This window comes from Rhinopithecus bieti, unplaced genomic scaffold (genome assembly GCF_001698545.2).
Source record: "Rhinopithecus bieti isolate Rb0 unplaced genomic scaffold, ASM169854v2 scaffold_7438, whole genome shotgun sequence".
NCBI lineage: Eukaryota > Metazoa > Chordata > Mammalia > Primates > Cercopithecidae > Rhinopithecus > Rhinopithecus bieti.
This window is the reverse complement of record NW_016805589.1, coordinates 449,854-477,811: the sequence shown is the minus strand read 5'-3', so window position 1 is coordinate 477,811 and position 27,958 is coordinate 449,854. Positions and strand designations below refer to the sequence as shown.

Sequence of the window (27,958 nt, the reverse complement as noted above, 5' to 3'; positions counted from 1 at the left end):
TGCATTAAAAGCATTTTAAAAAATGCTTAAAAAGATCTACAGTCTATGCTGAAACTAAGGTAGGTACACTCATACAGCATTCTAATCAACTCAAAAAGTCTCAGTAGAGATTGAAAACAATGGAAAGCAATTTAAAATATCTTAAACAAGACTTACATTTAATAGAGTGTATATTAAGCATAATTGTTTGACATAAAACGTTACACATATACATTTCATGCTTTATGAAGGGTTCTTGGTACTAAATCAGGATCCTATTCTATGTATGGAAATTTATTTCTTGTCTTCAAGAGTACATATTTGAAATGATCTAAAGACATTCCCTTACAGGCACCTTACAATAAGTTCCTAATCAAAAATGTATTCACAGACGCGGATTTAGTTTTCATTCTTTATCAGAAACCGAAATTATTCTGAAATGGGCGATTTTCTTCAACTTCCCTACCTGTGCTCTGGGGTAGCAGGTTGGGGATAATTGGCTTCAGGAACTTGAACTCATTTGTCCTGGAGCCTCCAGTCAGACACACCTCATACTGGTAGCTCTGGGACAGGGTCCCGGTGTGGCTCACGTCCACCAGATGTCCTGGAAAGGGACCCTCGGGCACCGAGCACCGACCCACAGAGGCCGCCCTGCTCCTCCTGCACAGCCGCACCGCCACGAACAGGAGCACCGACAAGAGGAACAGCGACGACACCGAGGCCAACGCCACCACCAGGTAGACGGTGAGCGAGTCGGCCTGAGCCTGGGCCGGGGCCTCCTCCGGGAGCGGCAGATAGGGCTGGGAGAAGCCGTCCACCAGGAGCACGTGCAGCGTGGCGGTGGCCGAGCGCGAAGGCTCGCCATTGTCCTTGACCAGCACCACCAGCCTGTGCTTGGCCGCGTCGCGCTCTCTCAGCAGCCTGACGGTGCGCACCTCGCCATTGTGCGCCCACACACCGAACAGCCCGGGCTCCGTGGCCTTGAGCAGCTGGTATGACAGCCAGGCGTTCTGGCCCGAGTCACCGTCCACCGCCACCACCTTGGTCACCAGGTAGCCCGGCTCGGCCGCCCGGGGCACTAGCTCGGTGCAGGGAGCGGAGCCGTTCTGCAGCGGGTACAGCACGAAGGGCGAGTTGTCGTTGGCGTCCAGCACCAGCACGCGCACCAGCGCCTCGCTGCTCAGCGCCGGGGAGCCGCGGTCTGTGGCGCCCACGCGGAACTCGAACGCCTGCAGGGCCTCGTAGTCCAGAGACCTGAGGGCGAACAGGTGGCCGTTGTCCGCATTGATGGAAACCAGGGAGGCGAGAGGCAGGTGCGGATCCTGGGGCGGCAGCAGCGAGTAGGTGACCTGGGCATTGGTGCCTGAGTCTCTATCTGTGGCGCTGACGCTGCCGATGTGCAGGGCGGGGCTGTTGTTTTCGCGGACGAACAGGGTGTAGGAGGTTTGGGTGAAGGCGGGGGCGTTGTCATTGACGTCGGAGACCTGCACGGTTATGTTGTACTCGGTTTTCAGCCTGGGTGTCCCCAAGTCGGTGACGGTGATGGTAATGTCGTACTCAGTGTTCCTCTCTCGATCCAAAGGTTTCTCTGTTACCAGAGTATAGAAGTTCTCTACAGATGGCTTCAGGATGAAGGGGAGATCGTCCTGGATGGAGCACGCTGTCTTTCCATTGTTCCCAGAATCTCTGTCTCTAATCCTAAAAACAGCCACGACTGTCTCGGATGAGTTTTCTGCAATTGGGCTAGTAAGTGAAGACAGGAGCAGCTCGGGTCGATTATCGTTTATATCTGTTACCTCAACCACCACAGTGCATTTTCCAGAAAGCCCGCCGCCGTCTTTGGCCTGAATAGTTAATGTGTAAGTTTGAATTGCCTCATAGTCCAGTTCCGCTTTAAGATGAAGATTACCAGATGTTGGATTGATTTGAAACGTTTTGAGAATTATTTCAGTGGCATAAGAAAATGCATAGGCTATTTCCCCATTACTTCCGGTATCTAAATCTCTGGCTGACACGGAGACAACCATGGAACCAACGGGGCTATTTTCGGGCACCTGCACTTTGTAAAGCGACCGCAGAAAATCTGGGGCGTGGTCATTTATGTCTAGAACCAGGATGCGTACAAGGGCGGTCCCTGATCTGGGAGGAGAGCCGCCATCTAAAGCGGTGAGGGTTAAACTAAACTCTGGTATCTCTTCCCGATCCAGCACTTGATTCAGCACCAATTCGGGATAGATATTCCCCTCCCCACTATCATGGACATTAATATGGAAATAGGCATTGGGGCTGATGGTGTAGTTACTCAGGCTGTTGGTTCCAACATCTGAATCCTGTGCACTTTCTAGGAGAAATGCCGCCCCTGGAGTTGTACTTTCTAATATTTTCAAGGAAATCTCTCTGTCTAGAAATACTGGAGAGTGATCATTGATGTCTCTGACCCATAGTTCAGCACGGAAAATCTGAAAAGGCTTTTCCAATAACAACTGGAAAGGCAGCACACAGGGCTCTCTGGGGCCACACAGTTCCTCTCGGTCCAATTTCTCATTTAGAAGTAAATCACCAGTAAGCGGACTGAGCAGTAAAAATGGCAAGTTCTGGTCTGAAACAATTCTAGTTCCGCGGGCTCTCAGTTCCCCTACCCCTAACCCTAGGTCTTTCGCCAAGTTGGTAAGAAAGGTGCCTCTCTCTGTTTCCTCCGCCACAAAATACCGAAGCGGTTCGGCGCCAGCCAAAGACGTTCCCAGAAAAACACAAAGAAATAGGACTTGCCTTTTCTGCACAGCACACACTACTCTGGCCTCCATTCCTCCTTGGATCAGTCTTTCAAAACGACTTCCACTTAGCCTCCAGCAGCTCTCACAAATGGCAGCAGCCGAATCCTTTGAAATGAGCTGAATAATACCAATGTTTGTGGGGAAGGATCCTTACTTTCCCCCAATTCCTATTACCACCGTTTCCTTTCCTACACTTCTCAGATTTCCTTCTTACTCTGAAATCTGTAACATCCTTTCTTTGGGAAGATATTTTTCTCTCTCTTTTTAGCCAGCAGCGCCACCTTGCGTTTTGTGGGTGTTATTCCCGTTATGAAGACTAGAGGAAAAAGATGGCGGATTAAAGGAATTCTGCAACAAGAGTGATTTTTCCCCGGGTTCTTTGCTGTTTCATTCCATCTTTATCCTCAAACGGTCACAGTAATGCTAGTAAGTAATAGCTGATGTCGTTTCCCCCTGTGATAATCTGGATTTGTAAAAGAATTAATTTATTGTCTTCTTAAATCTAGGGGCATGCAACTAAACTCTGGCTCCCCACCGAAATCCTAAGAAAACCTCCTATTTTAAAAATGGATAATAAAAATATATATGAGAAAATGAAGCCTCCTCCTTGAAGTCAACAAATATTCGTTGGGGACATTTTATTCATTTGTAAAGTATTTAACAATAATAACGTGAATATGGCAGAATAATTGACCTTTTTCCAATTTCTTGTGAATTAAACAATTATTCCACTTTCCAGGTCTTACTCTTTACCCGTGATATTTCTTGGAACACTTTCTGCCTTCCCGCAACCCAACCTTCGTCCTTCACCTGCTTTAAGTATTACATAGAAATTATTGTTCATCTATAATTCCAGTGACTAGAATCTCCAATATCCAATGAATACTCTTAAAATTAGTAGTAGCAAGTAGGTCAATCTTGCATTTGTGGAAGTGCTTCTAGCATTTCATCTTCAACTATGAAGGCTGATCTCAATTTGGGGTAAATATTCCTTTTTTGAATCAAGAAAATTTTCTTTTTATTCTTTCATATTTTGAAGTGATTTTTGATAGCTGTTGAAATAATGCAGTTATTCTTTAGTTTCTAAATTATTGAGTTATTGATATAAATGGCATTTAACCATAATGTATTATTGTTTTAGTGCACAAATAGATATGATGTGTCAACACGGTTTTAGGATTTTTCTAGTTAATGTTGTTTTCCTTGGGTGTGTTTGCCTTTTATGGCTTTGGTATTAAACAGTTATACTGGCATCATAGAATGTGTTTTATCTATTTTATCTATTCTATTGTATAAAATAGAAAATGTTTTATCTATTTTATACAATAGTTTTAATAATTATATTATTATATGTTTCTACATGCTTAATTCCAACTTGCCTTTTAAACTGGTTAGGTTTGGTGACTTCACTTGCAGTAGATCTATGACTACCATGTACATTTTACCTTTGGTTATTAATCTGTTCAGGTTTTGTATTTTTAAGTAACTTGCATTTTATTTTGAAAATCATTTTATCTAGTTTGCAAATTTCTTGGCATGTTTTCATTGTGTTATTTACCTTTAATTGTATCCCTATTTTTATTAGTGATGTTTAACATTTTATCTCCTTTTTGTTCTTGTTGAGACTTGCAAGAGCTCTACTGATATTTTGAAATGCATTTTTTTCAAAATAATATGTGACCTTGGTCCAAAATTAAATAGCACTAAGAGACGTATAATAAAATACAATGCTTTTCTGCCCTTTTCCGCCTCACTTTTCTTAGTTCCCCTCCTAAGAGGTAGCCATTTTAAAAGTTTTAGTTATCTCTTTGGTCACTAATCTGTTTTCTGATGTATTTTGATAAATTAATTTTAGAAATTATCAGTTGACTCCTTATTATGTTAGATTACATTTCAGGTATTTCAGATTTTCTTTTACTTACCATATATTGGGAACATTATTGTGCATTAATTATATTTTCTTTTTCAATTTTTTCTTGAAGTTAATAATTGTCTTGCCTTTTAATTTATTGATTTTTTTATCCCTATCACTTATTCATCCCACAGATACAATTGCCTCTCAGCACAATTTTCCCCATAATCATTTCCATTCCTCCTGAGACTTCAATTTTTCTTTAAATAGAGCAGTTGCTTTCTATGCCTACTGCACAGCTATCATTCTGGATTTTTTCTTTGCTCTCATTCTTGGAATTCTTTGCCTTTTATTCTGGATGTGTTTGCTAGTTCTGGGATTTTATAACTTGCCTTATATTGGGAACATTATTGTGCATTAATTATATTTTCTTTTTCAATTTTTTCTTGAAGTTAATAATTGTCTTGCCTTTTCATTTATTGATTTTTTTATCCCTATCACTTATTCATCCCACAGATACAATTGCCTCTCAGCACAATTTTCCCCATAATCATTTCCATTCCTCCTGAGACTTCAATTTTTCTTTAAATAGAGCAGTTGCTTTCTATGCCTACTGCACAGCTATCATTCTGGATTTTTTCTTTGCTCTCATTCTTGGAATTCTTTGCCTTTTATTCTGGATGTGTTTGCTAGTTCTGGGATTTTATAACTTGCCTTATATTGGGAACATTATTGTGCATTAATTATATTTTCTTTTTCAATTTTTTCTTGAAGTTAATAATTGTCTTGCCTTTTCATTTATTGATTTTTTTATCCCTATCACTTATTCATCCCACAGATACAATTGCCTCTCAGCACAATTTTCCCCATAATCATTTCCATTCCTCCTGAGACTTCAATTTTTCTTTAAATAGAGCAGTTGCTTTCTATGCCTACTGCACAGCTATCATTCTGGATTTTTTCTTTGCTCTCGTTCTTGGAATTCTTTGCCTTTTATTCTGGATGTGTTTGCTAGTTCTGGGATTTTATAACTTGCCTTTTTTCAGTTTACTCTGTGGAATTACTAGACCACATCCTCCAGTAGGTTCATATGATTGAAAAGATGATACAATGTTAAGAGGATTGCTAATGATATCCTTCAAAATCCCTGTTTCTTGAGTCAAACAGCTCCTTACTGGACTAGTTGTTCATTATGCCTGAGACTCAGTTGTCATCCTGGGATCATTCTTCAACATCACCTGGAGATTCATTTCACTTCTCTCCTGTTTTGGATCTTCTCATTTCTGTTTCTTCTGTCTTGAATTGGGCTCTCATTTTGATAGATATCTTCCAGTAGTTTTCAGAGAAGGGTGTTTCAGAGTTAAATGTTTTTGTGATCTTAAATGTACTAAAATGTCTTTATTCTACCCTCAAACTTGATTAGTAGTTTGACTAAGTATAGAGTTTTAGCTTGAAAATAATTTTTCTTCAGAATTTTTGTTTTGTCAATGAGATTTCCAAGCCAATCTGTTTGCTAAGAAGTCTAAAGCTAATCTTATTTCTTACCTTCTATATGTCATTGTCCCAAGAATTTTAAAATTAAACAGTTACATGTTTTGGCTTGGGGTTATTTTCCATCCATTGTACAGTATAATTGATGAGACATTTCATCTAGGAAACATTTCCTCCTGATCTTAGAAATCTCCTTAAATTATTTCATTAATAATCTAACTCCCATTCCTTTTTTAGAATTTCTGTAATTCAGATGTTAGACCTCTGGTATGGTTCTCTAATTTCTTTATTTTTTTCTCTCCTACTTGCCATTTTAAAATATTTTTAGTGTATTTTCTTGAAAGTTTTCTTAACTTTGTCTTCAAGCCCTTATATTGAGATTTTTATTTTTTTTATTAGGTTAGTATTTTCCTAGACTTGTCTCTTTTATTTTATTTTATTTTATTTTATTTTATTTTTATTNAGTCCAGAGACCTGAGGGCGAACAGGTGGCCGTTGTCCGCATTGATGGAAACCAGGGAGGCGAGAGGCAGGTGCGGATCCTGGGGCGGCAGCAGCGAGTAGGTGACCTGGGCATTGGTGCCTGAGTCTCTATCTGTGGCGCTGACGCTGCCGATGTGCAGGGCGGGGCTGTTGTTTTCGCGGACGAACAGGGTGTAGGAGGTTTGGGTGAAGGCGGGGCGTTGTCATTGACGTCGGAGACCTGCACGGTTATGTTGTACTCGGTTTTCAGCCTGGGTGTCCCCAAGTCGGTGACGGTGATGGTAATGTCGTACTCAGTGTTCCTCTCTCGATCCAAAGGTTTCTCTGTTACCAGAGTATAGAAGTTCTCTACAGATGGCTTCAGGATGAAGGGGAGATCGTCCTGGATGGAGCACGCTGTCTTTCCATTGTTCCCAGAATCTCTGTCTCTAATCCTAAAACAGCCACGACTGTCTCGGATGAGTTTTCTGCAATTGGGCTAGTAAGTGAAGACAGGAGCAGCTCGGGTCGATTATCGTTTATATCTGTTACCTCAACCACCACAGTGCATTTTCCAGAAAGCCCGCCGCCGTCTTTGGCCTGAATAGTTAATGTGTAAGTTTGAATTGCCTCATAGTCCAGTTCCGCTTTAAGATGAAGATTACCAGATGTTGGATTGATTTGAAACGTTTTGAGAATTATTTCAGTGGCATAAGAAAATGCATAGGCTATTTCCCCATTACTTCCGGTATCTAAATCTCTGGCTGACACGGAGACAACCATGGAACCAACGGGGCTATTTTCGGGCACCTGCACTTTGTAAAGCGACCGCAGAAAATCTGGGGCGTGGTCATTTATGTCTAGAACCAGGATGCGTACAAGGGCGGTCCCTGATCTGGGAGGAGAGCCGCCATCTAAAGCGGTGAGGGTTAAACTAAACTCTGGTATCTCTTCCCGATCCAGCACTTGATTCAGCACCAATTCGGGATAGATATTCCCCTCCCCACTATCATGGACATTAATATGGAAATAGGCATTGGGGCTGATGGTGTAGTTACTCAGGCTGTTGGTTCCAACATCTGAATCCTGTGCACTTTCTAGGAGAAATGCCGCCCCTGGAGTTGTACTTTCTAATATTTTCAAGGAAATCTCTCTGTCTAGAAATACTGGAGAGTGATCATTGATGTCTCTGACCCATAGTTCAGCACGGAAAATCTGAAAAGGCTTTTCCAATAACAACTGGAAAGGCAGCACACAGGGCTCTCTGGGGCCACACAGTTCCTCTCGGTCCAATTTCTCATTTAGAAGTAAATCACCAGTAAGCGGACTGAGCAGTAAAATGGCAAGTTCTGGTCTGAAACAATTCTAGTTCCGCGGGCTCTCAGTTCCCCTACCCCTAACCCTAGGTCTTTCGCCAAGTTGGTAAGAAAGGTGCCTCTCTCTGTTTCCTCCGCCACAAAATACCGAAGCGGTTCGGCGCCAGCCAAAGACGTTCCCAGAAAACACAAAGAAATAGGACTTGCCTTTTCTGCACAGCACACACTACTCTGGCCTCCATTCCTCCTTGGATCAGTCTTTCAAAACGACTTCCACTTAGCCTCCAGCAGCTCTCACAAATGGCAGCAGCCGAATCCTTTGAAATGAGCTGAATAATACCAATGTTTGTGGGGAAGGATCCTTACTTTCCCCAATTCCTATTACCACCGTTTCCTTTCCTACACTTCTCAGATTTCCTTCTTACTCTGAAATCTGTAACATCCTTTCTTTGGGAAGATATTTTCTCTCTCTTTTAGCCAGCAGCGCCACCTTGCGTTTTGTGGGTGTTATTCCCGTTATGAAGACTAGAGGAAAAGATGGCGGATTAAAGGAATTCTGCAACAAGAGTGATTTTCCCCGGGTTCTTTGCTGTTTCATTCCATCTTTATCCTCAAACGGTCACAGTAATGCTAGTAAGTAATAGCTGATGTCGTTTCCCCTGTGATAATCTGGATTTGTAAAAGAATTAATTTATTGTCTTCTTAAATCTAGGGGCATGCAACTAAACTCTGGCTCCCCACCGAAATCCTAAGAAAACCTCCTATTTTAAAATGGATAATAAAATATATATGAGAAAATGAAGCCTCCTCCTTGAAGTCAACAAATATTCGTTGGGGACATTTTATTCATTTGTAAAGTATTTAACAATAATAACGTGAATATGGCAGAATAATTGACCTTTTCCAATTTCTTGTGAATTAAACAATTATTCCACTTTCCAGGTCTTACTCTTTACCCGTGATATTTCTTGGAACACTTTCTGCCTTCCCGCAACCCAACCTTCGTCCTTCACCTGCTTTAAGTATTACATAGAAATTATTGTTCATCTATAATTCCAGTGACTAGAATCTCCAATATCCAATGAATACTCTTAAAATTAGTAGTAGCAAGTAGGTCAATCTTGCATTTGTGGAAGTGCTTCTAGCATTTCATCTTCAACTATGAAGGCTGATCTCAATTTGGGGTAAATATTCCTTTTTTGAATCAAGAAAATTTTCTTTTATTCTTTCATATTTTGAAGTGATTTTGATAGCTGTTGAAATAATGCAGTTATTCTTTAGTTTCTAAATTATTGAGTTATTGATATAAATGGCATTTAACCATAATGTATTATTGTTTTAGTGCACAAATAGATATGATGTGTCAACACGGTTTTAGGATTTTCTAGTTAATGTTGTTTTCCTTGGGTGTGTTTGCCTTTTATGGCTTTGGTATTAAACAGTTATACTGGCATCATAGAATGTGTTTTATCTATTTTATCTATTCTATTGTATAAAATAGAAAATGTTTTATCTATTTTATACAATAGTTTTAATAATTATATTATTATATGTTTCTACATGCTTAATTCCAACTTGCCTTTTAAACTGGTTAGGTTTGGTGACTTCACTTGCAGTAGATCTATGACTACCATGTACATTTTACCTTTGGTTATTAATCTGTTCAGGTTTTGTATTTTAAGTAACTTGCATTTTATTTTGAAAATCATTTTATCTAGTTTGCAAATTTCTTGGCATGTTTTCATTGTGTTATTTACCTTTAATTGTATCCCTATTTTATTAGTGATGTTTAACATTTTATCTCCTTTTGTTCTTGTTGAGACTTGCAAGAGCTCTACTGATATTTTGAAATGCATTTTTTTCAAAATAATATGTGACCTTGGTCCAAAATTAAATAGCACTAAGAGACGTATAATAAAATACAATGCTTTTCTGCCCTTTTCCGCCTCACTTTTCTTAGTTCCCCTCCTAAGAGGTAGCCATTTTAAAAGTTTTAGTTATCTCTTTGGTCACTAATCTGTTTTCTGATGTATTTTGATAAATTAATTTTAGAAATTATCAGTTGACTCCTTATTATGTTAGATTACATTTCAGGTATTTCAGATTTTCTTTTACTTACCATATATTGGGAACATTATTGTGCATTAATTATATTTTCTTTTCAATTTTTTCTTGAAGTTAATAATTGTCTTGCCTTTTCATTTATTGATTTTTTTATCCCTATCACTTATTCATCCCACAGATACAATTGCCTCTCAGCACAATTTTCCCCATAATCATTTCCATTCCTCCTGAGACTTCAATTTTCTTTAAATAGAGCAGTTGCTTTCTATGCCTACTGCACAGCTATCATTCTGGATTTTTTCTTTGCTCTCATTCTTGGAATTCTTTGCCTTTTATTCTGGATGTGTTTGCTAGTTCTGGGATTTTATAACTTGCTTTTTTCAGTTTACTCTTGGAATTACTAGCCACATCCCTCCAGTAGGTTCATATGGATTGAAAAAGATGATACAATGTTAAGAGGATTGCTATATGATATATTCTTTCAAAATCCCTGTTTTTCTTGAGTCAACAGGACTCACATTACCTGGACTTTAGTTGTTCATTATGCCTGAGACTCAGTGTCACCTGGATCATTCTTCAACATCCACCCTTGGAGATTCATTTCACTTCCTCCTGTTTTGGATCTTCCATTTCTGTTTCTTCTGTCTTGAATTGGGCTCTCATTTTGATTAGATATCTTCCAGTAGTTTCAGAGAAGGGTGTTTCAGAGTTAAATGTTTTTGTGATCTTAATGTACAAAATGTCTTTATTCTACCTCAAACTTGAATTAGTAGTTTGACTAAGTATAGAGTTTTAGCTGAAAATAATTTTTCTTCAGAATTTTTGTTTTGTCAATGAGATTTCCAAGCCAATCTGGGTTTGCCTAAGAAGTCTAAAGCTAATCTTTTTCTTACTTCTATATGTCATTGTCCCAAGAATTTTTAAAATTAACAGTTACATGTTTTGGTTTGGGGTTATTTTTCCATTCCTGTACCCAGTTATATTGATGAGACATTTCATTCTAGGAAACATTTCCTCCTGTCTTAGAAATCTCCTTAAATTATTTCATTAATAATCTTAACTCCCTTCCTTTTTTAGAATTTTCTGTAATTCAGAAAGGGGTTGTTAGACCTCTGGGCTATGGTTCTCTATTCCTTTATTTTTTTCTCTCCTACTTGCCATTTTTAAAATATTTTTAGTGACTATTTTCTGAAAGTTTTCTTAACTTTTGTTTTCAGCCTTATTATTGAGATTTTTATTTTTTTTATTAGGTTAGTATTTTCCTAGACTTGTCTCTTTTATTTTTATTTTATTTTATTTTATTTTATTTTATTTTATTTTTTTGAGACGGAGTCTCGCTCTGTGGCCAAGGCTGGAGTGCAGTGGCCGGATCTCAGCTCACTGCAAGCTCTGCCTCCCGGGTTCACACCATTCTCCTGCCTCAGCCTCCCGAGTAGCTGGGACTACAGGCGCCTGCCACCTCGCCTGGCTAGTTTTTTGTATTTTTTAGTAGAGACGGGGTTTCACCATGTTAGCCAGGATGGTCTTGATCTCCTAACCTCGTGATCCGCCCGTCTCGGCCTCCCAAAATGCTGGGATTACAGGCTTGAGCCACTGCGCCCGGCCTTTGTCTCTTTTATTTAAAGAGCTCTCTTTTGGACTTATTTCTTAGATGCAGTAACTTCTTTTTTCATCTGATGATATTAATAATAGCTTTTCCCCCAAGTTTTCTTCTTGCTGCAGACTTTCCATTTTCTCCAAGTTACCTTTTTACTCTTTACTTTTCTTTAATTTCTGTATGCCTTTTCAGAAACTTTCTTCATGTGTTTGTTCTTAATTTAATTTGGGAGACTACAGAGCTGAGTGATGGCTCTGAGTAGGTTGGTAATTCTTGTCCACTTTGAGTTTTCATTCTAAAGTGAACTGGGAGCACTGATGGATGGGGAAAACTCAATGTCAGTGTGATTAGGTCTTTCCAGCTGGACTGGCCAGATTACCGCACTCTTTAAAATCCCCCATCCAAAAGGAAAAGATATAGATTGAAAAAGATGAAGGATTAAGTGGGTGAAGAGGAGTACAGTTTTGCATCAGGATAGGCTAAGTTATGCTTCAATACCAAACAACTTCCCCAAATCTCAACAGCTTAACACAATGAATGTTGATTTCTTTCTTATACTATATACCCTATATAGTTCAGCCTGGGGCCCTCCTCACAGCAGTCAGTCAAGGATCTAAACTTGTGAAGATTCCATCTTCACATATACTTCCGTGATCACTATAGTGGGAAAAGAAAATGTGTTAAACCGTGCCTCCAAAAACTTCAGCCCAGAATGGATATATGTCACTTCTCACATTTTATTAACCAAAGAAAATTACATGGCTACACATATTTAAAAAGAAATAGAATTGAAATTCTGCTATATGTCCAAGAAAAGGAGAACCAAAATATTTGTAATTGGTTCTAATGACTATCATAGCATTTTAACAATCAACCAGAATTCAATATTTAGATGGTTACTTACTTTTGCTACCCATATTACCCATGCCCTCCATTTTGTTCGCAGCACCTCTCATATAATAACCCTGCTTTTTGTACTCATCAGAAAATAAAACTCCAGACTTATGTTAGGGTCAAGGGGATAGGCAGGTTACTCAGTGACTGGAGTGGGGAAATGTGATCTAACTGCTAGAGATTTAACTGCTTTACAGGGAGCTTTAAGACAATCTTTTTTATTTGGCATGCTACCATCATTTCCAGAGGATCTAGGATTGACATTTCAGATGCCTCTATATGTCCCACCATCTAAACAGAATTGATTCTAGACCCACAGTCTAAACAGGATTGATTCTCAGCTCTTCCCATTTACACTACAACTGGTAGTTGATTTGTCAGGTCTACTAAATCATTCATCTGTTTTCCAACTTCTAAGAGTTTTCCCTGTTGTCTTCTATATTCTTCTCTTCATCCTTATTAAGTTTATGTTTCTGAAAATATCTGTTCACTTTTTCTTAGTGCATTTTTAGAGGGAGCCAAATGAAAGGTGCATGTCTCATACATCAGTTATACATAGAACCTAAAATATCCTTGGCTTTTCAAAGAAATAACTTTTGTTTAATTGGTCAAATATTATGTGGTTTTATTCTGTATTATCAATTTGTGCTTTTATATTTTTAATTCATTCCTTTAATTTTCCTTATTTTAAAAAATTCTTGTTTTGATTCTGAGTCATTTACTTTGTCCCCTTTTCTCAATAAACCTTGATTTCTAAAATATGCATGTAAGTCTTACATTTTCTCTATTCACCTTTTTACTCTTACCTTAAATATCACTTTATTAAAGAAGCTTCTTATATCAGCTAGAATTATATTCTATATAACTTATAGATCTATGTTCTATATCAAATTAGCCTGAAGTTACAGACAAAGTCATAATAACAATGACTTAAACAAAATATAAAAGAAGGCCAGTGGCTGAAATGCACTCCATGATATCTGGGACCCAGTCTCGTTCCATCATTGATTTGCTATCTTCAGGACATGGCCTTTACTTCATTGTCCAATATAGTTGCCTAATAACCAGTCATTACATCCCCATTCATGCCAACAAAAAGAGGAAGGAAAGGGTGTGCTTTAATTTTTTAAAAAGATTATTTCCATAAGGTACTCCGTGGCACTTGTGCTTTTATCTCACAGTCTATGATTGAGTTACAAGATGACACCTGGCTTCAAGAGAAGTTGAAGAATATAATCTATAGCTCACATACCTACATAAGCAGCTAAAATCAGAAGTATATCAGTAATAAATAAGGGGAGAATGTATATTTGGGTTAAAGTAGCCATCTATATCATACCCACTTAGACCTGACCTATTGCCCCAACTGCCCACTAGGAACAGATAGGGTCAAAAAAGTTATCTGGTTCAGAGCAGTTATTAAAGGAACATGTGACTGCCTCTCTCCTTATTGGCAGTGTGGCTTGTATCCAAAAGAATTCTTGTTCACTGAATGCTAAGCCTAGGAAGCAATAGAGAAATTAATTCAAGTGCTAGGACAAGGCCTTTTGAACAAATAATGTTTCCCCAGTGTGCTATATGGAATATGCCATCAATTCCTATTTCATTTTATAAATTTTTTAAAAATTCAGGGTCTAGAAAGCATAAAACTCCATTTTTCAGACTTCTTAGAATTATTATTCTGGATGTAAATTAGGTTTTACCAATGAGATTCCTTCATGTGAGTCTTAGAATACAGGCAAAGGTTGTCTTCCACTGTTCACCAATAAGGTCAGAAAGATATGAATGCTTGCAGCCAAGTCAGCATTCCTCTGTCTAGCCATCACCTTCATAGGGAACTGGAGACCACTGTGGCATCCAGACACTCTGTGCCAGTGTGCAACCATCAGTTTTGGAGGTGGGAGAGGGCACTGTGGGAGCAACAACTTTGGTAGTAGTAGTAGCATCAGCTTCCTGATTCCTGTGCTGCAGCTGTGGTCATATGCCTTCAAAACCATTTCAGTGCTGACTCTCTTACTTCCGCTTTTCCAGTTCTTCCAGTGATTTTATATAAGCATCTAAGTCCTTGTAGCTGATATGTTTTTTGGTTTTGGTTAGAGACACACAGAGTGGTTTTTGGTTTTTGTCCTGAACTCTGAATAATTCATCCAAACTCAAAATTTTATTCCTTCACTCAAATTATAAGTAATAGGAGCCTCTCAATTAGAGTTCGTAAAAGAAAGTGTGGCCCGGGCACGGTGGCTCAAAGCCTGTAATCCCAGCACTTTGGGAGGCTGAGACGGGCGGATCATGAGGTCAGGAGATCGAGACCATCCTGGCTAACACGGTGAAACCCCATCTCTACTAAAAAAATACAAAACTAGCCGGGCGAGGTGGCGGGCGCCTGTAGTCCCAGCTACTCGGGAGGCTGAGGCAGGAGAATGGCATAAACCCGGGAGGCGGAGCTTGCAGTGAGCTGAGATCCGGCCACTGCACTCCAACCTGGGTGACAGAGCGAGACTCCGTCTCAAAAAAAAAAGAAAAGAAAAAAAAGTGTGAAACATAAAATCATCAAAGCTTTAAGGCACTAGTCCCTTAATCTGATACAACTTAGTTTAAGAATAGGGGAGAATAAAAAATTTCTGATGTACTCCTGAGAGACTAAGGATAAAAGTGTTTGATAAATTTGATGTATATCTTTTTTAGAAAGCAGAGCATGGTCTGAAGGTGAATAAAAATCTTTCTTCCTCCATGTGTAACACAGTAAGTCAAAATTAGTTTTAAAAATGTATTATTTGTAAAGAAATAAGAAAGGGCTCAAAATCACATTATAAACGTTAAAAATGGAAGCTGGGTCACATATTTTAGATGACATATTATTAAGTGAACAAAGCAAGTATCAAATACTGTAAATAATAAATGGGTATTTTATAAAGATAAAGAAATAAAATATTTTGTTATGTTTAGGCTTACTAAGCCAGATAAAATAACAGACTGAAATTTATTTATTACTTTATTCAACATTCATTCACCTATATTTATTTCAATACAGCCATGTGCTGCATAACGATGTTTGGTCAACCGTGGATGGCATATACAATGGTGGTCCTGGAAGATCATAATGGAACTGAAAAGTTTTTGTTGCCTAGTGATGCCATACCTATAGTAATGTCATAGTGCAATGCATTATCTGTTCTATGTTTAGATATACAAACACCATTGTGTTATAATTTTATCTAGTAGTCAGTACAGTAACATGATGTACAGGTTTGCAGCCTAGGAACAATAGGCTATACTGGGTATCCTAGGTGTGTATAGTAGGCTACATTATCTAGATTTGTGTAAGTACACTCTATGATGTTGGAACAATAATGAAATTGCCTGATGACACAGTTTTCAGAATGTATTTCTGCTATTAAGCAATGAATGGCTGTGTATATTTTTCTAAGCCCATAAGATAAAGAGCCTTCTCTGAGAAGAGAGTACTGTCTAGTGGAGAGGGGAGATTATTGATTTGTCTGAGCAGAGTACTCAGCTGATGAAATATTGGATTCAATGTATGCAAAGGAAAAATAGCCTAATTAATACATAATTGAAATGGTGGAAAAACTGAATCTTCAGGTTGAATAAACATTAGACAGACCTTGTCATTTCTGAAAATGATAGTATTGATAATTCATATGACCCTCCTAAGGAAAACAAAATATAATGGACAAAACTTAAGAAAAAACTTCAAAACTAATGAAGAGCCAAAAACATAGCAGAAAATGGCAGAAAAAGCCCAATTTCTTATGGAAGCCTGTAATAGAGGGGTAAACAGTGTATCAGAACAACACTTCTCATGCTCTCAGGGAATTTAAAAATATTTGTACTCAGCTTTGATCTGAAGCTATGTGGGATTAAAGAAATATAAATCAAGGCTCAGGTGTAACCACAGTTGCAGCGTATTATAGAAGTATCGTCTTCATATTAAGGGACCCCTCAGGGATACATCCATAATGTAAATACAGTGTAAACACCAGCAATCTAAACCTGCCCTAAGCCTCCAACTCCAGGGAATTACATCGAAATCTCCCTGATGTTAAGCAGAGCAGAATTAAAAGAAAGAAAAAAAAAAAAAAACACATGCCTGGGAAGTTGTATCTACATATTGGGGTGTGTGTGTGTATTGAGACGGGGTCTTACTATGCTGCCTAGGTGGGTACAGAACTCCTGAGCTCAAGTGATCTTCCCACCTCAGCCTCCTGAGTAGCTGGGACTACAGGTGCGCACCACTGCACGTGGCCCTCTTGTGTATTTGTATTTTGAATATACATAGGTTGAGATGCAAGGAGCCTCAAGCCATTTAATTAATTTGTGATGGTCCACTATTGATAGTGTTTCCAATATCCTGGTTGAAACAAATGAAAATCTATTTTGAAAGATGGAACATGTGCAACCTAGGCCTTGTAGATACCCCACGAATAAATTTTCAAGGGCAATCAACCATGCACGTCCTACAAAGAAACAAAGACGTCGTGAATGAGAAGGAGCAGAAACAAAATAGAGTAGGCATAGGCCCACACAAACTTCAGATATTAGAACTATAAGGCAGATTTTAAAAGAAAATATACTTACCATATATAAATAAATGATATACTTGAAAATATCTGCATGAGCAGATTGAAAAGGCACGCGGAGTTCCAGGGAAAAGTAATGTATAATTACCATAATGAAGACACAATCTGATAAAGATAATGAATTTCAAGGATAGAAAACAAGTTACCTACAGGTGAAGCAAACAGGCTTCAGAATTTCCCTGAGCAACATTTCATACCAAAACAGAATGGAAATGTCTACAAGATTCTGAGGGAAATAAATTATGGCTCAACTATTTTATACATAGCCAAGCTGTTGCTCAAGTACAAAGACAACAATGCAGCAAACAGGAAAGAATTCATTAAACCTTGTGCTAGTACTGATGAATTCTTACTGAAAAAAAATACTACTTAAGGATAAAAATCAAGTGACTTATAGATGACTGTAGAAACTATGATAGAGGAATTAATGTTATATTTAATGTCAACAAATCTTTGAGGAAAAGAAAATCCACTAAAAATTTTATACCCTGCTAAATTGTATTTCTCAAGCAGGTGAAAAAATACAGCACCTATGAACTCTTATCTAAAGACTGACATCTGATGAAATCAAGCAAATCAAGCGATAAAACAATATAAATGATTCAGGTACAGGAAAATTAGCACAATATGACTGACAGTAAGGACTGCATTTTACTCCAGTTTGAGCACACTAGTTTTTCTCAATTTTTTCCTGAAACTTTATGTAAATGATAGAGGGCAAGGGTTTAAAATAAACAAAGTTATAAAGACAAAAATAATGGGAAGAGAATAAACCGTAGGGGAGAGAAGTCACAAAAATTTTGGAAGATGCGAAGCACACAGACAATTGGTAACTGACAGTTTTATTTTTGCTCTCAAATGAAAAGGAGGAAAGTTAGTATGAAAATCAAATCTAGCCAAAGTAATAATCCAGAATGAGGACCCAGGGAGAGGCTAAAAACAACACTGGCTGAAAATATATATAAGGAGTATTTAGATCTGAGAATTCCTTTCCTAGTCAGTGAAGCAAGGCACTTTCCCTTTTCTCATCATGGCAGAAAATCAGAGGTGTAATATCCATAGTGGTTTAATAGGAAGGGCTCTGGACTAAAGGACAACAGCACAACTTAGGCAGGACTGAGATCTTAGTGAGAAAGTGGGTTAAAAAAAATTAAGACACTTTCTCTCAAACCAAGGAGCTTACAAAGTGCTAGGTGTCAAGTTTATAGTAACTTCCATCCTACCCATCCTTACTGAAATCCTCTCTGAAGAACAATGTGAGCCCAAGAGAGAAGACTTACAGATATTGACATTTTTTCTCCAAATAAAATGTTTCCTGTTTCGTTACCCTAAGGTGGGGTCCACCACTCAGTCTCACCCAAACATACAATGTTTATCAGCTTTTAAGTGCCTTATTTTGTAAAAGGAAAAAATAGCCTTGGCACGGTGGCTCATGCCTGTAATCCCAGCACTTTGGAAGGCTGAGATGGGTGGATCACCTGAGGTCAGGAGTCTGAGACCAGCCTGGCCAACATGGTGAAACCCCATCTCTAATAAAAATACAAAAAAACCAGCCTGGCGTGGTGGCAGGCGCCTGTAATCCCAGCTACTCAGGAGGCTGAGGCAGGAGAATCACTTAAACCCAAGAGGCAGAGGTTGCAGTGAGCTGAGATTGCACCACTGCACTCCAGTCTGGGCTACAGAGCAAGACTCTGTCTCAAAAAAAAGAAAACAATACATAATTGGGCTAATCAAAATTTTAAAAAATCTTTTTTACTTCAAAGGACACTACCAATAAAGTGGAAAACACAACTCAGAGAATGGCAGAAAGAATTTGTAAATCATGTATCTGATAAGAGTCTAGTATCCAGAATATATAAAGAACTACTAACATTCCACAATGAAAATATTTTAAAAATTAGGTTAGATAACTGGCAAAGAATTTGAGTATACATTTATTTAAAGAAGATATTCAAATGAACAATAAACATATGAAGAGAAATATAACATCATTAGTCATTTAGGAAATGCAATTCAAACCACAATCGGATACTACTTTACACCTTCTAAGATGGCTATAATAACAAAAAATAAGTGTTGGTGAGGATGTAGAGAAATTGGAACCCTCATACACTGTTAAGAGGAAAGTAAAATGGTATAGCCACTTTGGAAAGCAGTTTGATAATTCCTCCAAAAGTTTTATAAAGAGTCAGTATGTGACCCAGTAATTCCAATCCTAGGTATACACCCAAGAGAAATGAAAACATGTTCACACAAAAACCCATACATGAATGTTCCTAGCAGCATTATTCATAATAGCCAAATCGTGAAAATAAACCCAAATGCCCACCAACTGATGAACAAACAAAATGTGGTACATTCATACAATGGGATATTTTTTAGCCATAGAAAAGAACGAAGTGTTGATGCATGCTATAACATGAATGAACCTTGAAAACATTATGTTAAGTAAAAGAAGCCAGACATAGTCTATGATTCAATTCACATGAAATGTCTAGAATAGGCAAATCCAAAGAAACATAAAGTTGATTAGTGGTTTCCAGGGGCTGGAAGGAGGAGGGAATGGGGAGTGACTGCTTATGCATAACAGGTTTCTTTTTTGTGCTGATGAAAATGTGAAAAATGTTCTGGAATTAGATAGTGGTAATAACTGTACAGCCCTTGGAATATACTAAAAACCACCAAACTCAATTTTAAAAAAGTGAATATTATGGTATGTAAATTATATCTCACCAAAGAATTTTAAAACTGCAAGGTTACTATAGAAATAAATATGCAGAGACCAAGAAAAAGCTTTTTGAAAGTAAAACGATGATAGCAAAAGCTCAAAATTCAGCCATGGAGGAAATTTACTGGAATCCAGGAAAATAAAGACAGAAGATAGAACAAGGATAAGAAAAATTAAATATTAAACCAGGTTACTATACAACTAACAGAAATTGCAGAATAAAAAACCAAAAACCATTTAGTAGAGGAAATAATTTTTTAATTAAAAAAAACCCTAACAAGCCTGTTCTAGTCTGAAGAACATGTCTCAAGATTGGCAAGTCTCACTTAGTAACTAGTGCAATAAAAGACCAAAATTCTTACACTATGACACAATGATGACATTCTAGAACACTGGTGATACGTACAAGAACCTTAGTGTATCTGGAGTAGGGTTTCTCAGCCTCAGCACTGTTGGCAGCTGTGACCGTCAAAAATGTTTGCAGACATTGCCAAATGTTTGATAATTGCCAGACATTTACCAAAGATGGCAAAATTGCCATTGGTTGAGAATCAGGGATCTAGAAGGAAAATAAAGTTTCTCAGAAAAGAGTGGGTAATCAGAATGTTGATGATCATCTCAACTTTGGTGATTAGAAGACAACAGAGGAATGTCTTTAAAATACTAGCAGCAAATAATTCCTAACCTATAATTCCACACCCAACAAAATCTTCAAATAGACATTTGAGTTTCTGACATCTGAAATTTTTTATATTCAAGCGATCAAAAGATTTATTACCAAATATTCTTCTGACAGTTAAGGGAGAAAACCAAACAAGAGGAAGATGTAACATCCAGAAGAGGAAATCAAATGGAAGAGGAAGATAAATTCCCAAGTTAGTGGGAAAAGCGAACTGCCAGCTGTGCAGTAGGTCTAGAGAGCAAACAATGTACAATGGAACAAGACCCTGAATAGCTCCAGGATGGCTCCAGGAGAAAAGAATAGAACCAATAGATTTCTTTATGAGTTTAACTTGAGCTTCAGACATTACAAAATTTGTGGATGATTTTTAAAAATGTACATAGAAAAGTAGTTGGAAAAGAAGGCAATTATGACCTTAAAGGTAAAAAATAGGCTTTTTGCTTTTACTCTTAAGGCTTAGGTGTAAGTAACATTTTTATGGTGAAAATTATATAAACATTATCTAAACAGAATTTTGATATTGCAAGGTAGAGGAAATGTGCGAGTTGTGTGTGTGTCTGTGTGTGTACCCCTTAAAACTGGATATCTAAAACTGGGATTTGAGAAAAAGCACTTTATAAGCATATGTGATTTTAAAAATAGGGAAGTAAATATGGGAAAACACATAAGAGCATCAAAAGTGGTTACCCTGGACAGTCAGACTTGAATAAAATTGGGGGAAAAAAGTAGCATTATATGACTTTTAAATTAAAATTTAAAAAATTTGAAATGCTGGCCAGGTGTGGTGGCTCACACCTGTAATTCCAGCACTTTGGGAGGCCGAGGCAGGTGGATCACCTGAGGTCAGGAGTTCGAGACCAGCCTGACCAACATGGTGAAACCCCATCTCTACCAAAAATACAAAATCAGCCAGGCACGGTGATGCACGCCTGTCATCCCAGGTACTTGGGAGGCTGAGGCAGGAGAAGCGCTTGAACTCGGGAGGTGGAGGCTGCAATGAGCCAAGATCGTGCCACTATACTCCAGTCTGGGCAATAAGAGTGAAACTCCGTCTAAAAAAAAAATATGAAATGCCTAAACAATTGTGGCAAGTATTCTTTCAAAATACATTGTAAATGTTGTAAGTATTGATAAGGTAATATATATTTAATTCTAAAAGGATAAGTAAGGTTAAGAAAGAAGAGAAAGGGTATAAAATGTTTATTTGCTCATTTTTAAGCAGGTGGTTAAGTAATGCTAACGTCTTAATATGCATCTAATCTTGCTTTTTAACCTTTACAGGGACTACTTATCAAAGCTTAAGCAAGTTCTATAGTTTCACACTTCGTTTTATTGTATTCAATCTGATCATTTTAATCAGAAGTTATCAGTTTTATTATAGCCATTTTAAAAATTATTTTTAAAATTATTTTTTTATAATTTATATAAAATTTTTTAATAAAAAAAAAATTATTAAAAAAATTTTAAAATATATCCATTTATAAAAATTATTTCATCATTACTTTATTCTTTATTAATGGGCATCCATGGAATATTTTAGAATTGATGTTGATTAATGAAATTAGTTTCTGCTGGTGGATAATGATGTTAATTTGCTTTCTTTTGTACTTACTGTATGGTATTGAATTCATGTTTGTTTGTTTGTTGTTGTTGTATTTTTGCAGATGGAATCTCTCTCTGTCACCCAAGCTGGACTTGCAAGTTGCATGATCTCAGCTCACTGCAACCTTCACTCCCAGGGCAAAAGATTCTCCTGCCTCAGCCTCCCAAGTAACTAGGATTACAGGGCGGCTCACCACCATGCCCAGCTAATTTTTATTTTTAGTTGGAAATGGGTTTTCACCATGTTGGCCGCTGGTCTCGAACTCCTGACCTCAGGTGATCCACCCACCTCGCTTTCCAAAGTTGCTAGGATAACAGGTTGTGAGCCACTGCACTCCGGCTGCTATATATTATTTTTAAAAGAAGGAAGAATCATTATTTACATAACCAAAGCCATTTTATTATTTTAAAAAAGCAATCACAAGTCACCAAACCTTTTTCTATTATTCTTTCATTTAATAGGAGTTGAATCCTTTGAATAACACCCGATGGTCTATAAATAACCAATTTTGAAAGAAAAAGTTAAAGAGAGGAAAATCACCTAGGGGGTAAAAATATTGGTTTCCAGTGAGGGAAGAGTAGGTGTTTTTGAAACAACACACAGAAATGCAAACAATTTACAAGATTACTAAAATTTTGGCATTAAATGGAGAAAGTATTTTTTAAACTAAAAGGCTGCGTGATTTACAATAGACTTAGGAGTCATGCCTTAGAATGATAATCAGAAAAGTTACGGAAAAACACCATTCTCTTAATCTAACGTATCAATGAACAAAGTCAAATATTTGGGGAACCTGAAACACCTGTGAGTTCCAAAAATCTGACCAAACAAAAACAACAACCCTAGGAACACATTATCTGCTATTGTGTGCACATGCTATAACTTAACGTAGCTGACAACCACCACAAACAATATTAGAGGGAATGGAAAAACAGTCCAGCAGGTTGAAATTAGCTATAAATAACAAACAGCAATTACTAATGGTGTGAAGTTATGTGAACTCTGTGTGGAATGGAGAGAATTGGGAACTTACAGATGAATAGTGAATTCTATGATTTATCCGACCTGTTGTCAGATTCCTAATTGAACCAAATCCATTTCCTGGAGTGGAGTTTGCCTCGCGTCCCTGCAGTCCCTTCACCCAAGAGTTGGAAGTTATCGGTTTAAGAAACTTGAAACTGGCTCTCAAGAACTTTCTGCCAGTAACTTCATACTTGATAAATTCTGGGACGGGGTCCCGGTGCGCTCACATCCACCAATGTCCTGGAAAGGGGCCCTCGGGGCACCAAGTTAGGCGACCAACCGAGGCCGCCCTGCTCCTCCTGCACAAGCTCGCACCGCCACGAACAGGAGCAACCGGACAAGAGAACAGCACGACACCGAAGCCAACGCGGACCACCAGGTAGATGGTTGAGCGGGAGTCGCTGGCCTGGCAGGGCCGCTCCGGGAGCGGCAGGTAGGGCTGGGAGAAGCCAACCCACCAGGCACAACGTGCAAGCGTGGCAGTGGCCGGGGCGCGGAGGCCGCCCCATTGTTTCCTTGCCAGCACCACCAGCCTGTGCTTGGCCGCGCGTCGCGCTCGCTCAGCAGCCTGCAGGTGCGCCACCCGCCTTGTGCGGCCCCACGCCGAACAGGCCGGGCTCCGTTGGGCCTTGAGCAGCTGCGTACGACAGCCAGGCGTTCTGGCCCGAGTCCCCCCCCCCCCCCCCCCCCCTCCCCCCCCCCGTCCATGCCACACCTTGGTCACCAGATAGCCCGGCTCGGACGTCCCGGGGCACCCAGGCTCGGTTGCAGGCGCTCGGAGCCGTTTCTGCAGCGGGTACAGCACGAAGGGCGGAGGTTGCGTTGGCGTCCACACCGCACGCGCACCAAGCGCCTCGCTTGCTCAGCGCCGGAGCCGCCGGCTGTGGCGGCCCACGCGGAACTCGAACTCCTTCCTGCAGGGCCTCGTAGTCCAGCGATCGGAGGGCAAACAGTTGGCCGTTGTCTGCGTTGATGGAGACCAGGGAGACGAGGGGCAGGTGCGGGTCCTGGGGTGGCAGCAACGAGTAGGTGACCTGGGCATTGGTGCCTGAGTCTCTGTCTGTGGCGCTGACGCTGCCGATGTGCAGGGCGGGGCTGTTGTTCTCGCGGACGAACAGGGTGTAGGAGGTTTGGGTGAAGGCGGGGGCGTTGTCATTGACGTCGGAGACCCGCACGGTTATGTTGTACTCGGTTTTCAGCCTGGGTGTCCCCAAGTCTGTGACAGTAATGGTGATGTTGTACTCGGCCCACCTCTCTCTGTCTAGCGCTCCTTCTGTTAACACGGTGTAGAAATTTTCTAAGGTAGGCTTTATAAGGAAAGGGAGGTGGTCTTGGATGGAACACATCATTTTTCCATTGTTCCCAGAGTCCGGATCCGAAATTCCGAAAACAGCGACCACTGTTTCTGGGGAGTTTTCTGGGATATCACTGATGAGTAAGGACATGGTAAGTTCCGGTGCGTTGTCGTTTATATCCATCACTTCTATGGCTACGGTGCATTTTCCTGAGAGACCCCCACCGTCTGAGGCCTCAACTTCCATATGATAAGATTGAATTTCCTCAAAATCCAATGCCTTTTTTAGTCTAATTTCTCCCGTGATTGAGTTTATTTCAAAGGCCTGAATGATTTGATTTGAGTATTGAAAAAATGAGTAGGAGAGCTCCCCATGGGTCCCAGCATCTAAATCCCTGGCAGAGACAGTGATGATGAGGGAACCTACAGGGGTGTTTTCTGGGACCTGCACCTCGTAGAGCCGCTGAGTAAATTCAGGGACGTTGTCATTGATATCTACAATCACTATGAGAACATGGGAAGTCCCAATTCTGGGCGGTGACCCACCATCCAGCGCTGTGAGAGTTAACCTGAGCTGGGGCTGCTCCTCACGGTCCAGCGCTTGATCCAGCACGAGCTCTGGGTATTTCTTGCCGTCGCTGTGATTGCGAGTGAAAAGGTGGAAATAGGAGTTGGTGCTAATTGTGTAGTTCTGAACTGTGTTGCTACCTACGTCCAAATCTTGAGCTATTTTCAAAGGAAATGAAGTCCCTGGATGGCTGCCTTCAGAGATTTTCAGGAGGATTTCATTTTCCAAGAATTCTGGGGCATGGTCATTTACATCTTGGAGCTGTAGTTCACCTTGAATAAACTGCACCGGATTTTTCAGTAACATCTGGAAATGCAGTATACATGGATCTATGTCACTGCACAACTCCTCCCGGTCCAATTTTTCTTTTAGGAGCAAATTCCCACTCTTCCGTTCGAGCTGCAAATACTGTTTGTTCCCTTTGGAAAGAATCCGGGCGCCCCTTGCGGCCAGTTCCCCTACACCCAGCCCCAGATCTTTTGCTATGTTGGCCACAACAGAGCCGCTGTCCCTCTCTTCTAGAACTGAATACTTAATGGTAGCGCTGCCCGCCTCCCACAGTATTAATAAGAAAATAATGGCGGTCACTTGCCTTTTCTCTGGTGCTTTGGGGAGCGGCGTCTCCATCATTCCTCAAGGTCCAAAAGATGCAGTATTAATCACAAAATAATTGCTTTACAGCCAACTCAGCTATCTTGATTTAAATATCTTGAGTTAGTTCTTTTTAACATGGACCGACATGGGATGGCTGCCTCTCTGAAACCTATCCCCAGTGGTGAAAAAGTGTTTCCTTTTCGAGCTGCCAGAAAACCCGCACAGCTTTTAAGGAGACACTGATGCTGCAGTTTTTCACTCTTAGTCTGCAGCGCCACCAAGCGTTCTGCTTTACAACTTCAGATAATTTTCATTTCAAAGCACACTATATACTGTGATAGCCAAAACACAAAGCAGGCCTTTTAGGTCATAGCCTGTTAAATACTCCCTTTCCCCCCGCCTATTAGGTGGCCTTGTTCAGGTAGCTAAGAATGGTTGTTACAGCAAAAGTAATGTCTATATCTATATTCATCTTCCTTATAAAGGTGCAAGTTCAGCACACAAAACTCTGCTCCAGGCAAATTCATTTATTAACAAGTATTTACCTGTACAGACATTCATGTAGCTTCTTGGGATAATACAGTAAATGAAATATAAAAATTCTTGCTCTTGGAGAGTTTACATTCTATTACAAGAATGCTAATTTGTTCTATTTTACTGGAAGAAATCATGAACTTTCAAAATCTAGTTTCACTCTCAAATTGTAATGTGTCTGTAACTCCTGAAAGAAAATAAAAATATTGTTTCTTGTTAGTTTCTGGTCTGCATAACCATTGGGATTTTTTTTTTTTTTTTTTTTTTTTTTGAGACATGGTCTCACTTTGTTGCCCAGGCTGAAGTGCAGTGGCCTCAATCTTGGCCCACTGCAACCTCTATCTCCCAGGTTCAAGCGATTATCCTGACTCATCCTTCTGAGAAGCTGGGACTACAGGTGCGTGATACCACACCAGGCTAATTTTTGTGGTTTTAGTAGACATGACATTTCACCATATTGAACAGGCTGGTCTCAAACTCCTGGCCTCAAGTGATCCGCCTGCCTTGGCCTCCCAAAGTGCTGGGATTACAGGCATGAGCTACCATACCTGGCCACCATTTCGGATTTTTTTCCTTTATAAAATTATTATGTGCAATGCCCAGTGAAATTTAGAGAAAAAGATGGTTTGTCTTATTAAAAATCAATATAGGCCGGGTGTGGTGGTTCACACCTGTAACCCCAACACTTTGGGAGGCTGAGGTGGGTGGATCACTGGGGGCCAGGAGTTCGACACCAGCTTGGCCAATATGGTGAAACCTCGTTTCTACTAAAAATATGAGAATTAGTCAGGTATGGTGGCACACACCTGTAGTCCCAGATACTCGGGAGGCTGAGTCAGAAGAATCACTTGAACCTGGCAGGTGGAGGTTGCAGTGAGCTGAGATCATGCCACTGCACTTCAGCCCGGGTAACAGAGCAAGACTTGTCTCAAAAAAAAAAAAAAAAAAATCAATATAAGCTCAGAATCTAGGCAGTGTCTTTTCTACAAATGTAAAGAAGAAAACGAAGTTGACAAAGTCAAAAATACACTTTCTGAGGAAGGGTATTGACCTGTCTGCATTGGACAGGATACCACCCCAGTGTACATTCTCTAGGATTAAGGGGATGGGGATATTGAAAAACGCTACTGCTTCAACCGAAAGCCAAGTGACTGGAGTGAGAACAATGGAAGAAGGAATCTCACCAAGGAAGAATGCTGTTCTAAGGAGAAGAGGGTATATATCTGAGAACACAAAACAGTAAATGTTCTCCACACTCATTTAATCAGTTGGTAATCATCCATGACAGTCAGTTCACTTATCTGGACACAAAACACAGTCAAATATAACTTAGTTCAGCCCAGTTCCACTTCAATTAAGGATAAAAATAAAATAGTTGGCCAGGTGTGGTGGCTCATGCCAGTAATCCCAGCACTTTGGGAGGCTGAGGTGGGTGGATCATGAGGTCAGGAGTTTGACACCAGCCTGGTCAAGATGGCGAAACCCCATCTCTACTAAAAATATAAAAATTAGCTGGGTGTGGTGGCATGCACCTGTAATCCTAGCTACTAAGGAGGCTGGGGCAGGAGAATCACTTGAACCTGGGAGGCTGAGGTTGCAGTGAGCCAAGATCGTGCCACTGTGTTCCAACCTGGGCAACCAGAGCAAAACTCCGTCTCAAAATAAAATAAAATATTCACTGAATGGTCATTTTAATATACATTGCTTACCTTTGATAGAAAGTTGAAAGAGGGATTTTTAAATGAAATATCACAAACACAACTGACACAAATAAGACTAAATATGGGCTAAACTGTGAAGGTAAATGGTTTTATGGTTAATACAGGCAAATGATGCTTACACAACACTAGAAGGGAAAATCTGATGTTACCAAATAACCTGCCACTAATACCTTACTTAGATTTT

At 39.5% G+C, this 27,958-nt stretch overlaps 3 protein-coding genes and 1 pseudogene across 3 annotated transcripts in view; all 4 read right to left on the bottom strand.

Moving 5' to 3' along the window:
* Positions 1 to 27,958, bottom strand: part of LOC108530186 (protocadherin beta-15) — a 172,872-nt gene that overhangs the window by 91,885 nt on the left and 53,029 nt on the right. The gene's annotated exons all lie outside the window — the stretch shown is intronic.
* On the bottom strand, positions 131 to 2,987 carry PCDHB7 (protocadherin beta 7). The gene has a single exon (XM_017872879.1). It carries the CDS (start codon positions 2,781 to 2,783, stop codon positions 396 to 398), a length of 2,388 nt encoding a protein of 795 aa, XP_017728368.1. The 5' UTR covers positions 2,784 to 2,987; the 3' UTR covers positions 131 to 395.
* Positions 6,577 to 8,319, bottom strand: LOC108530190 (protocadherin beta-7-like). The gene has a single exon (XM_017872891.1). The coding sequence runs from the start codon at positions 7,339 to 7,341 to the stop codon at positions 6,940 to 6,942; it is 402 nt and encodes a 133-aa protein (XP_017728380.1). The 5' UTR covers positions 7,342 to 8,319; the 3' UTR covers positions 6,577 to 6,939.
* Positions 23,287 to 25,756, bottom strand: LOC108530151 (protocadherin beta-17-like; annotated as a pseudogene).

Coding starts and splice junctions, on each gene's coding strand:
- LOC108530190 (XM_017872891.1), bottom strand. CDS start 7,341: ATGGTTGTCTCCGTGTCAGCCAGAGATTTAGATACCGGAAGTAATGGG.
- PCDHB7 (XM_017872879.1), bottom strand. CDS start 2,783: ATGGAGGCCAGAGTAGTGTGTGCTGTGCAGAAAAGGCAAGTCCTATTT.